The sequence below is a fragment of the Notolepis coatsorum genome, assembly GCF_963971535.1.
Source record: "Notolepis coatsorum genome assembly, chromosome: 5".
NCBI classification, from domain to species: domain Eukaryota; kingdom Metazoa; phylum Chordata; class Actinopteri; order Aulopiformes; family Paralepididae; genus Notolepis; species Notolepis coatsorum.
Window position 1 is genome coordinate 27357773 of NC_140169.1, and position 12634 is coordinate 27370406.

At 46.7% G+C, this 12634-nt stretch overlaps 1 protein-coding gene across 1 annotated transcript in view; it reads right to left on the bottom strand.

The window, feature by feature from the left end:
• Positions 1 to 12634, bottom strand: part of LOC311228135 (titin-like) — a gene marked incomplete at its 5' end in the record, with an annotated part of 258753 nt that overhangs the window by 21540 nt on the left and 224579 nt on the right. Inside the window, 16 exon segments of the mRNA XM_084314050.1 lie at positions 1 to 45; positions 48 to 128; positions 538 to 840; positions 1040 to 3106; positions 3723 to 4022; positions 5478 to 5762; positions 6047 to 6340; positions 6507 to 8273; positions 8519 to 8857; positions 9183 to 9485; positions 9714 to 10019; positions 10144 to 10431; positions 10655 to 10951; positions 11063 to 11365; positions 11604 to 12191; positions 12305 to 12601. The exon segment at positions 1 to 45 is cut by the window's left edge and continues 25 nt beyond it. Coding sequence (XP_084170176.1) covers positions 1 to 45; positions 48 to 128; positions 538 to 840; positions 1040 to 3106; positions 3723 to 4022; positions 5478 to 5762; positions 6047 to 6340; positions 6507 to 8273; positions 8519 to 8857; positions 9183 to 9485; positions 9714 to 10019; positions 10144 to 10431; positions 10655 to 10951; positions 11063 to 11365; positions 11604 to 12191; positions 12305 to 12601 — 7863 coding nt within the window.

Consider the following 12634-nt stretch of genomic DNA (forward strand, 5'->3'; position numbering starts at 1 on the left):
TCAGGGTGTAGGGCTTACGCTCAATGATGTAACCGATGATGGGCTACCGCCGTCGTTTAGCGGAGATGACCATTTGAGGGACACTGTGCTTCTGGTCACGTTGGTGACTTCTGGCTTGCTTGGTGAATCTGAAGAAGAGAAATCATAGTTTTGTCATCCTTTCTGATCAGGATAATACAAAAAATGCTGTCTATTATTTTCAGGTATTTCACTGTTTTCACAATAGTACAACATCCTGTCCTTTATTTATGAGAATGTCTTTGTGACTGTGTTTTCCCTTCATCTTTTCTTAAGGATATCACTAAAGCACAGCACATATCTGCAGATTCACAATTCATGTGAATTGTAAACTGTAATATGTTTACTGTATTGTAAAACCAAAGAAACGTCTCCTAACCCCACGAGGAATGATTAGTGTGGATAGCAGGACATCGGAATTGATTCCCTTAATCGTCTTTGCTTCATTCACTCATTGATTCACGTATTTATAGTTCCTATAAGAACACTGACACATAATAAAATATTCAAGGAACTCACCAACAGGGTCCTGAGCTACGGCTCTCTTGGAGGCTTCACTAGCTTTGCTCAGACCAGCGCTGTTCATGGCGTAGATTCTGAACTGGTACTCCAGGCCTTCGATCAGACCCTCCACCTTGTAGTAGATATCAAAGCAGGGGATCTTGTTCTCTCTCACCCAGAGGATGATGTTTCTCTCTTTCCTCTCTATCCAGTAGCCCGTCACCTTGCTGCCTCCGTCATGGAAAGGCTCCTCCCACTGGATGGTCATGCTGGTGGCGGAGACGCCGCAGACAGTGGGTCTTGTTGGTGGGCCTGGTGGTGCTGTTATAAACACGAGACATCAATTTTAGTCATATAGCGAATATTAAAAACTAGACATGAAATGTCACTTAGTTCAGGATGTAATACTGCACTACACTTTCACACAGTAAGTACTGCAAATTATTTGTGTGTATCTTTGACAGATTGACTATTGCTTACTATTGATACTGCCTACTGAAATAATATGCTTCATACTCACTGAATGGATGCTCGGCGACAATTGTCTCAGACTCCGTGGACTTGCTGACTCCAAATCTGTTCTCAGCGCAGATCCTGAAGGTGTACTGCATGTACTTTGTCAGATGACTGACCATCAGGGATGTGCGCTTCACACTGGAGTTGATGAGCTGCCAGGCAGTGGAGCCGGACTCACGCTTCTCAACAATGTAGTTGGTGATCTCTGTGCCACCATCATCCTCTGGTGGCTCCCAGTTGAGCACGCAGGCCTCGGCGGTGATGGAGGAGATCTCAATTTCTCCAGAAGGAGGACTTGGTCTTCCAATGACATTGACTTCGATTGCGAAGGTCTTGCTTCCTGCCACATTCTCCAGAGTGAGGTAGTATTTGCCTCCATCTCCTCTCATGGCATCCTTCATTGAGATGCTGGTTCTGTCCTTGGCCACCTTGAGGGTGAGCCTTTCGGAGTTACTCAGTTTCATCTCCTCCAGTCTCCAGGAGACAGCAGGAGCTGGTCTGCCGCTGATTGGAACATCGATGGTAAAGGTCTGGCCAGACCTGCTCGTGATGAGCTGGTTGGCGATCTCACTAAGGTCAGCAGCAGGCTCAATGTGAGGCTCCTTGACCAACACAGAGGCCAGAGTCTCCCTGGGTGTGCTGTAGCCAGATTCGTTCTTGGCCTTCACACGGAAGTCATACTGGTCACCCTTGTTGAGCTTCTCAACTGTATAGGTGAGATTCTTGGTGTTTCCATTCACCATCCATGCGTCTCCATCCTTGGCTTTAGCCTCAATCACGTAGAACTGGATGCGGCTGCCTCCATCGTGTTCTGGTTTCTGCCAGCCCAGCACGACAGTGCTGTCTGTGGTGTCTAGGACGTCCAGTCTCTTGAGAGATGCAGGCTCAGATGTGGCAATGACAGGCTCAGCGATCTGGAAGGGCTCACCCATACCGTTCTGACTCTCGGCAGAGACTCTGAAGAAGTATGGCACGCCCTCCAGCAGGTCCTCGATCTTCAGAGTATGATGAGTGCATTTAGCACCAGACTGGGTCCAGGTGCGTCGGCTGGCCTCACGTCTCTCTACAATGTAGTGATGGATGCGAGCTCCACCGTCGTTGAGAGGAGGCTCCCAGATCAGTGTGACTGATCCTCTGGATACCTCCTTGAAGGTCACAGCCTGTGGAGGTCCAGGGGTATCTACCACCTTTACAGTGAAGGTAATAGCCTTGCTGCCGCTGCTGTTCTCCAGGTTAATGGTGTATTTACCTGTGTCGTTTCTGGTGCAGTTTTCAAGTGACAGGGAGCTGTAGCCATCAGTTGTGGCAACCTCTGACAGGACACCCAGCTCTCCATCCTCCTTCACCCAGGTGGCAGTGGGAACAGGCTTTCCTCTGAAGTGGATGCCTAGAGACACTGAGCCTCCAGCCTTGACAATGTGTGTCTGCTTGAAGGTGGAGTCGATATCCACCTGTGGTGGTGTGAGTATGTCCACAGCCTGAGCAGGCTCAGCAATCTCACAATCCTCACCCTTGCCCACATGGTTGACGGCCGCAACACGGAACCTGTATTCAGCTCCGGTCTCCAAACCGGTCACCACGTGTGCTGTTTCTGCCACCAGATCCTTGTTGACCCTGGTCCATTCCTCCTCTGTTCCCTTGGCCATCTCAATGATGTAGCCCATGACCTCCATGCCACCGTCCTCTGCAGGCCTGGTCCATTCCAGACTGATGGAAGTGTCTGTGGAGTCCGACACGCAGACCACAGATGGAGCGCAGGGAATGTCCCTGGGCTCTGCGGCCTTGATGGGCATAGAGATGTTGCTCAGAGCTCCGATACCAGCGTCGTTCACAGCCATCACACGGAACTCATACTCCATGTCCTCGGTCAGGTTCAGCACCTTGTGACCACATTCTATGATTGGCTTCTTGGTGGTGACCTTGTAGAAGCGGACGGTCTTCTTCTCGCGTTTCTCCAACATGTAGTACTGGATGGGGTTTCCTCCATCAGATGTGGGTGCAGACCAGGCCAGGGTGATGGTCTCTCCTGTCATCTCTGTGGCGTCAGGTGTACCTGGAGCATCAGGAGTGGCTGTGGGGGAGATGATCACATTGTTTAGTGATTCTGTGTGTTCTGTCAGATGATGCAATACCATGGCACTACCATGAGAAAACACTGCATCTCAATATGTGGAGTGAAACTGTGGAACAGTCTTAATGTGGTGTTAAAGCAATGTCCAAACATGAGACAATTCAAACTGATGTATAAGGAAATTATGTTCACAAGGTACAGGGATGAAGAAGGGACTTGATATTCACAGGTGTTTACATTTTTATTTTGTTTCTATTTTATTTTATTTTATACATATATAGTTTTTGTTTTTTGTTTTGCATATATATATATATATATATATTTTTTTTTTTTTTTTTTTTTTTTTTTTTTATGTTTAAAATAGTACACTCATTTGAGTAGTGGAAAAGGGGTAGGATTAAATAAGTGTATACTTCTTCCTACTCCTTTTCGAACATGCAGATTGAGTTTTTTTTTTTCTTTTTTTGTTATTGTTTGTTGTATTCATTGCATGTTCGAAATAAAGACTTCAAATCAAATCAATCAAATCAATCAAATCAATAATGAACAGTGAGATAATCCCTATAAAAATACATTTTAAAAACGACTGCTTAAAAAAACACGTGGCTCAACTTACTGTATTGCAACTGTGCAATGACGGGGCCGGAGTCCAGCGCTCTGCCGACACCAAACTTGTTGACAGCAGAGACTCTGAACTGGTACTCGTTGGTCTTGATGAGCTTGGTGGCGTCGAGGGTGCACTCCGTGCAGCAGTCGGTCACCAGGGCCCAGGAGATCTTGGACGTCTCGCGTTTCTCAACGATGTAGTGGTCGATCTCTGAGCAGCCGTCGTTCTCTGGTGGGTTCCAGGAGAGGGTGCACGTGCCCTCAGAGATGTTACTGAAGGTGACGGGTCCCACGGGTTCTCCTGGAGTGTCTGTATAGAATACGAGTATCATTATAACACAGTTCTACCAAATGGCATATATTAACATGATGAAGGATTGCCATTACATTCAATGTCCGTGTGTTTGAAATAGGGAGACATCTCGCTCTATATAATATATTACTCTACATATAAATTGATCCATGAATGAATGAATGAATGAATGAATGAATGAATGAATGAATGAATGAAAACTTTATTTAACAGATTGCAGAATGGGTACAATACAGTACGGCTCAATACATACAATTGTTAAGGGGATGCAGACCAGAGAAAGACGTTTGTCTTGTTTCCATCAGGGTCCCCCATTTTCAATTCATATAGACATTTATGACATACACAACATACATGACATTTATGGCATAGGGACATATAGGTATTTAGTACTGATACATTTGTGACATAACGGTATTCAAATATACAGTACTGTTACCCCTAGATCCTGACAGAGTATATACATATGATGGGGAGGGGACTGTACATTAGGAGGGGGTGGGTGGGTGGGAGGGAAATATACATACGGCGGGGAGGGAATATATACATGCGGTGGTGAGGAGACTGTCTATTAGGAGGTGGTGGGGGTTTTGGGCATTTACGGTGGCCAGTTTCGAATTGCAGCCTCCCGTAGGTGCTCTTTAAGAGCGGTTTTGAATGTGGGCAGGGATTCACATTCCTTTACAGCTTTGGGTAGGGCGTTCCACATTGTTGTGGCATAATTGCGAAACGTGTTTAGTCCCTTGTTTGAGCCGAATCTGGGTTTAACATGATTTGTTGAGCTTCCTCTGGTGTAGTGGTTGTGGTATTCACTGACCTTTGGGAAGTATTTTGACATGTACATGGGCACCCCGGTCGTATAGTGTATCTTGTAGACCAGGCCCATTGCAAGTTGCTGTACTCTGTCGTCTACTCTAAGCCATCCTAGGTTGGCAAAGTGGGCAGGGGTGAGGTGGGTTCTGGGGTTCAGGTCAAGTAGTAGTCTGACCAGTTTGTTTTGTGATGTTTGTAATTTTGTTTTAAGCGCCTTTGAGGTGCTTTGGTACCATGAGGTGCACGCATAGTCATAGTACCCTTGAATGAGTGCTCCTGCCAGAGTCTTCAGGGTATTCTTGTTTACCAGAGAGGAGATCCGGTACAAGAATCTAGTTCGTTTGTTGACTTTTTTTATTACATTGGATGCCATTTTGTCACAGGAAAGATTTGCCTCTAGGATGGAACCCAGGTAGGTAATTTCGTCTTTCCTTGTGACAATATTGTATTGTCACCCACTGTAACTGAGAATCCGTCGGTCTTGCTGAGTTTGTTATTTGAACCGAAGAGAATGGACTCTGTTTTGCCCATGTTTAATGATAGTTTGTTATCAGCGAGCCATATGCAGATTTTGCCTAGTTCCGTGCTGGTTTTTTTTTCAACCTGCAATTAAAATAAATCCACCAATAGAAAGCATACCTTGTACTTGGACTTGGATATTCTCCTTCTTGGTTCCTGAGTTGTTGGTGGCCTCCACGGTGTAAAGACCGCTGTGTGTCCTGTCAGCGTCTCTGACAAACAGAGTGCTGGATCCAGCCACAGTGATGATGTCCATCATCATCTTGGTGATCTGCATTCCATCTCTGAACCAGACCACCTTGGGCGTGGGGCGTCCGGTGATGGACACCTTCAGCCTGATCTTGTCTCCTGCCTTCACGGTCAGACCCTCGAAATACTCTGGGCCAAACTCAATATTGGGAGCAGCTGGATTGAAAGGAAACAAGAGGAAAACACAAACATAGGCTTGAGTTTGTTTCTTGGGGGTTCTTGGGGAGTTCTAGATTCATATTGGAGCGGTTGGTAGATGATGTTATGTTATTTATTGAGTATAAATAAATAAAAAATGAATGACAACTTAATTTCTATTAAGGTTATTAACTTCACCCAAATGGGATGAAGTATTTCACATTATGTGCAAACATCTGTTTTATACTTCATGGTAATTCATGGTTCCAAAATAATGACAATGTTAGAAGATGTCAACTCACCATTCTCACTTCTGACCACAATGTAGCCAGAAGAGTTGGATGGTGGACTGACGACGCCGATAGCATTCCTGGCAATCACTCTGAACTCATAGCGCTCATTCACAGCCAGGCCGGTGACAGCGTGCTGGCATTCATGAACATCAGTCAGATTTGCTCGGAACCAGCGGCCCTGTCCTTGGCGCTTCTCAATGGTGTAGGCTGTGATCCTGCTACCTCCATCACGCTTAGGCGCGTCCCATTTCAGCGTCACTGAGTCGCTTGTCACATCAATGTAGTCAGGCTGGCCAGGAGGATCTGAGAAACAAACACAGCATTTGGAGTTCAACTTTCTTTATTGTCGTGAATATTCATGTTCCTGTTTGGTATTTGTGGGAACAAGGACAAATCGTGTCATAGATGCAAAGCATCCTACATTGAGCATTGATTCAAAATATTCACAATAGTATGAATTAGGACTCACCAACAGGAGAGACAGCCATAGTTGGCTTGCTCTCATCGCTCATGCGGCTGACGCCAGCATCGTTCTTGGCGTAGACTCTGAAGGAGTACTCCAGGCCCTCGATCAGTTCCAGGATCCTGTAGTCTGTCTCTTTGATCAGCACAGTGTTCACCTTCTGCCACATAACACTGTTCTTCTCCCTCTTCTCCACATTGAAGCCTTGGATCGGCGTGCCACCATCATACAGGGGCTTCTCCCATTGGATGGTCATGCCGTCATTGGTGATGTTGTAGACCACAGGTTTGCCTGGTGGGCCTGGGGGTCTGAACTGGTGCTTGGCAATCACACTCTGAGAGACCAGAGCCTCACTGGCTCCATATATGTTTTCAGCACACACTCTAAACTGGTACTGGATGCCCTTGATCAGGTTGGGAATCTTGAACTGGGTTCCCTGCACACTGGAACATACCATCTTCCAGTCAGATTGAGAGGTGTCGTGCTTCTCCACAGTGTAGCAGGTGATTTCTCCACCACCGTAGTCATTGGGTTCCTCCCAAGAGATCATTATGCTCTCAGCTCTCACCTCATCCAGGATAATGGGTCCGACCGGCTTTGTTGGTGGTCCCAAGGTCCTAATGTGGATGTGGAAGGACCTCCTGTTGACCCTGTTATCCAGGGTTAGGGTGTATTTACCCTCGTCCAACTTCGTCACATTCTTGATCATCAGCGTGGCTTTGTTCTCTGTCAACTTGAAGCGAATCAGTTCTCCCTCCCTCAGAGGCAGGCTGTCCTTCAGCCAGATGATGTTAGGTCTGGGTTTGCCCATGTAAGGCAGCTCTATGTGGACATTATGGCCCAGGCGCACTTTAAGGACACCATTTGGATAGTCTGCAAGGCAAGCTTCTGGCGTGATAATGTAGTCAATCACCTTGATCGGTCCAATCTCAACAAAGTCACCCTGTCCCTTCTCATTCTTGGCAGCCACTCTGAACAACACATCTGTGTGCTCCTTGAGTTTCTTCACTTCACACTCACACTGTTTGCTGGTGCCTCCCTTAGACCATTCCTCCTCACTGGCGAGCCTCATCTCAACGACATAGTCAGAGATGATACTGCCACCATCGTAATCAGGCTTCAGCCACTGGAGAGTGACAGAGGTCTTAGAGGAATCCTTCATAGACACTTCCTTCACCGGCCCTGGGGTCTCTGTGGCCTTGACTGGCTCAGCAGTGTCGCATGGATCACCGACACCGTTCTCGTTCTCAGCTAATACTCGGAAGAAAAAGGATGTCTTCTCAGAGAGGTCCTCGATGGTGTATGTCTCCTCTGTGCATTTGCTTGTCACGGCAGAGAAGGCTCTCTTGGAGGAGTCTCTCTTCTCCACGACGTAGTTGGTGATCTCAGCACCGCCGTCGAGGAGAGGAGGCTCCCAGGTGAGGGTGACCTTGCCGCGAGTCACATCCTTCAGCACCAGGTTGCTACACTGGGCTGGAGTGTCTTGGACCTTCACAGACAGGGTCAGTGTCTTGGCCTCTCCCACACCGTTCTCAATCTTGACTGTGTACTTGCCAGTGTCAAGCCTGGTCACCTCGCGCATAACAAGAACCGAGGTAGTGTCAGAGTGGTGGAACTCGTACTTGGGGTCTTTGTCGATGCACTCCTCTCCCTTGGACCAGGAGGCAGTGGGAGCTGGTCTGCCCTTCAGAGGAACAGACAGCTCCACGTCCTTTCCTGCCTTCACAGTGTAGTGGGTTCTCATGGCCACATCTGGGTCCACCATGGCTTCCTCTGTTAAACAACATGGATAACATACATGGTCACATAAAGGTATATATTCTATAAGGTCACATATAAAGGCATACAAATGTAAATGTCATATAGAGGCATGGATTAAAGGTGCTATAGATAACATTGTGCACTAGAGCACCAGTATGTCATTTATCCAATCATACATGTACGCAACATGTAAACAACAACATTAATTTTGGACCCAGGATATCCTTGGCCTGTAATGTGAATTGTGTTCAACATACCCAGGATATCCTTGGCCTGTACAGGCTCAGTCATCTCTAGTGGCTCCCCACGGCCGGCACAGTTCACTGCAGACACTCTGAAGAAGTAGTTGACGTCTGTCTTCAGGTCGTGTACAGTGTACTCTGTGGTCTTCACCTCTCCCTTGGAGGTGATGAGGATCCATTCCTCCTCTCCCTCCACTTCCTCTCCCTCCACTTTCTCTGCTACCTCCACCATCTTCTCCACCATGTAGCTGATGACTTCGCTGCCTCCATCCCATTCAGGCTTAGACCAGCCCAGGGTGATGGAGGTCTTGGTGGAGTCCGCCACCTTCAGCTTGCAGGGCTCATCTGGAGTGTCTGATAAGTGGAGCATACAAGTTATGAGTATGGGTAGTTTACACTTACAGTATGTATGTACAAGTTGTAGGAGGAGCAGCAACTGTCTACATTTTGCGGTACAATGTATTTTTAAAGGCACATTAATACATATTCTGAGATGTAAATAAATAATGAAAAAAAACAGTTGTCCTATTCATTGATGTTTGAATAGGATTATTTGGAGAGTTACAAAGACAATATCCAAAACGATCAAGCAAAACAAACTCTAACATGTTTATTGGCAGTGCTGTTGTGTATCAATACCTGAGCACACCTCTGGCTGAAGCAACATCTCTGTACTTACCAACTGGATCAGCTGCCTTGTAGTAGTCAGACAGTTCAGAGAACGGTCCCTCTCCAGCCTTGTTTATGGCAAGGACACGGTACTGGTACTCCTTTCCTTCCGTCAGGTGGTAGACTGTCTTCTTGGTCTCTGCGATGGGATCTTTGTAAATCCTGATCCAGCGCAGGCTCTTCTTGTCACGTTTCTCCAGGTAGTATCCAGTGACCGAACTGCCTCCATCTACGCCCGGTTTATCCCATTCGACCACCATGCTAGTCTTGGTAGCGGTGGTGACCTCAGGGGTTCCAGGCTGTCCAGGGCTGACTGTGGAGATGGAAGGAAAATGCCAAGATGATGAACGTTGTCACAAAAGTGGACACCTCTAAATATGAACTGGACTGAATTTTAACTCTTAATATAATACGATAATTCAATACTGTAGATGTGTTTATAGATGTGCAAAATCTGCTTTGTGTTAGTCTCACAGAATGATATGTTTACAGTTCATTCCTGATCATAAAACCTCTCCAGTGTGTGGTATGCAATATTTACCAAACGAGTTCTTAGCGATGACCGGTTCCGACACCAGAGATTCTCCGACTCCTAACTTGCTGACCCCCATGACGCGGAACACATACTCGCTTCCTCTCACCAACTTGCCCACGCTTACATGGGTCTGCTCCAGCTTATCTGAGACAGTAGACCACACCACTCGGCTGGTCTCGCGTTTCTCAACGATGTAGTGGGTGACCTTAAAGCCGCCCTGGTCTTCCTCTGGTACCGGCTCCCAACACAGTATCATCCTGTCGGCCGTCACCAAGTTGAAGTTGATGGTTCCGGCTGGAGGCCCAGGTTTGTCTGGTGAAGGGAACAGGATGATTACACAAATATACCATTGGTAGGATAGGTCTTGCTTATTATTGTATAATGGCTTGAATTAGAAAGATTATAGGTTGAGGATGTGTGTCATAAATGTAAATACCTAGAATCTCAATCCTGATGGAGGCGGTTGCTGAGCCCAGAACATTCTTAATCTTTATCTCGTATGTGCCTGTGTTGTGGCGGGCGGCGTCCTTGATCATGATGCCAGAGGAATCGGTGCTGTTCTCAACGGACAACATAGAGGTGGCCACCAGCTCCTTTCCATCCTTTAACCACTCAATGGTAGGTAGTGGCTTGGCAATGATTCCCACTCTGAGCTTGATGATGGCTCCGGCCTTGTATTGGACCACGTCCAGATACTCTGGGGGCAGGTCAATTGCTGGAGCACCTGGGAGATAAATGATTGCATTGATAAATTGAAGATAAAGACTTAAACATTAAGATCTAGTTTTAGAATGATTTAAGATACATTTGTTGTTTGTATACATTTAATACATGCTTTAAAATACCTTAACTATGGATAATACAATAACTGCGGATAATAAAATAATAACTCCAACTCACCATTAAATACATTAACAGTGGAAAATAAAATGATAACTCCAACTCACCACATAGATCAACACAAGTGACAGGGCCTGCGATGAGAGATGGGTTGCTGACAGAGCCCACGGCATTCCTGGCATAGACTATGAACTCATAGCTCTCATCCTGGTTCAAGCCGGACACGGTGAAGCCCATCTCAGGGATGTTGGTGAAGTTGGCCTTAACCCATCTGCCTTTGGGTGCGTCTCTCCTCTCCACACTGTAGCCGGTGATCTTGGAGCCACCATCGTATGGAGGTCTTGCCCAGGCAAGGGTGACAGAGTTCTTGGTGACTTCTGTGATGTGGACGTTTGCTGGGGGCTCTGAAACATGTAATTGAGTATGATGAGGGAAAAATCTATATAATAATAACATGCTCATATTCTTCACGGCTGTATACTGTATTATAACCCAGTAAAGATCTGTCTACTTACCACAGGCATCAATAGCCAGCACTTCCTCAGAGGTCTTGCTGATCTTTCCAATACCCGCTGTGTTCTCAGCTGCTACCTTGAACTCATAGATGAGGCCAGGACAGATGTTGGTGACTCTCAACTGATGGGCTGCGATGGCTGTCTTGTTGACCTTCTGCCAAAGGATGCTGCTCCTCTCCTTCATCTGGACGTGGTAGCCGACCACAGGGTTGCCACCGTCAACCACCGGCTCATGCCAGCAGACAGTCAGGTTCTCTCTGGAGACAAAGCTCACCCATGGTGTGGATGGAGGTCCAGGGATGGCTGAGGTAGACAAAATCAACTTCATGTTAGTGATACTGTACATTTGTAAACATAAATATTGCATGGATAGTTAATTATAACTATAATTCAATTGACAGAATACAATTGTATGCTAATTGTACATTGTGAGCCAGAATGAATGACTATTTAATTTATCCATAATGATAAGTAGGCTAAATGATGATGGTGATTATTACCATTATATACTGCAATATAGCAGTAAAACAAACTGACTTACTGTATGGAAGCTTGACTGTGATTGACTTGGTGTCAATGTAGTCGCTGATGCCGAAGCGGTTCTCTGCCTTAATCCTGAACTGATACTCTTCTCCCTTGGTAAGCTTGGTCACCTTGATGGCAGGTCTGGCAATGTTAGAAGAGACCTCTGTCCAGGCGGCGGTGCTGGTCTCACGTCTGACAACAACGTAGTTGGTGACGGGACTGCCGCCATCATACTCAGGGGCAGCCCATTTCAGGCACACTGTGGTTTCGCTGACCTCTCCGACCTCAATTGGGCCGATGGGAGGACCAGGCCTGTCCAGCACTACGATGAAGACGGGGATCTTGGTGGTGCCGCCAGCGTTGGAGGCAGTGACTTCATATTTGCCCGCATCAGCTGCAACGCTCTCATTGAGGGTGATGATGAGGCTCTCTGGAGTGACCATTGTTAGCAGTCGACTATGTCCCTTGATGACAATGTTGTTCCTTGACAGGGACACCTTGGACATGGGTCTGGCGGTGAGCGGGATCTCAAAGGTCAGGTTGGCACCTGCTCTCACGTACACTGTGTGCTTGGGGTAGTTCTTCAGATCAAACTCTGGAGCCTCTGTTGAAATAAATGACAGTAACGTAATGAGTAATATCACATGAACACCATAATACAAAGATCAGAAAAGAATGTGATGGGTAAGAATGTTATGTTGAAGGTGGATGACATACCAAGTATCTCCTTGACAACAATAGGTACAATCATCTCCTTAGGTTCACTGAGTCCAGCGTGGTTCTCAGCACGGACTCTGAAGAAGTACTCTGCTCCTTCCCTCAGGCTCTTGATCGTGTGGTTCATGGCCCTCACTGTGGCACACTTCACCCACTTGGTCTGTCCTTTCTCCAAGGCATCGATGAGGTAGCCCTTTACTCTGCTACCACCATCATACTCTGGTCTGGTCCAGGCAATTGTAATGCTGTCCTTGGTAACATCCACAGCTCCAAGTTTCATGGGTGGACTTGGCACCTCTGTAAAGGAGAGAAATGTCATGGAATATATTA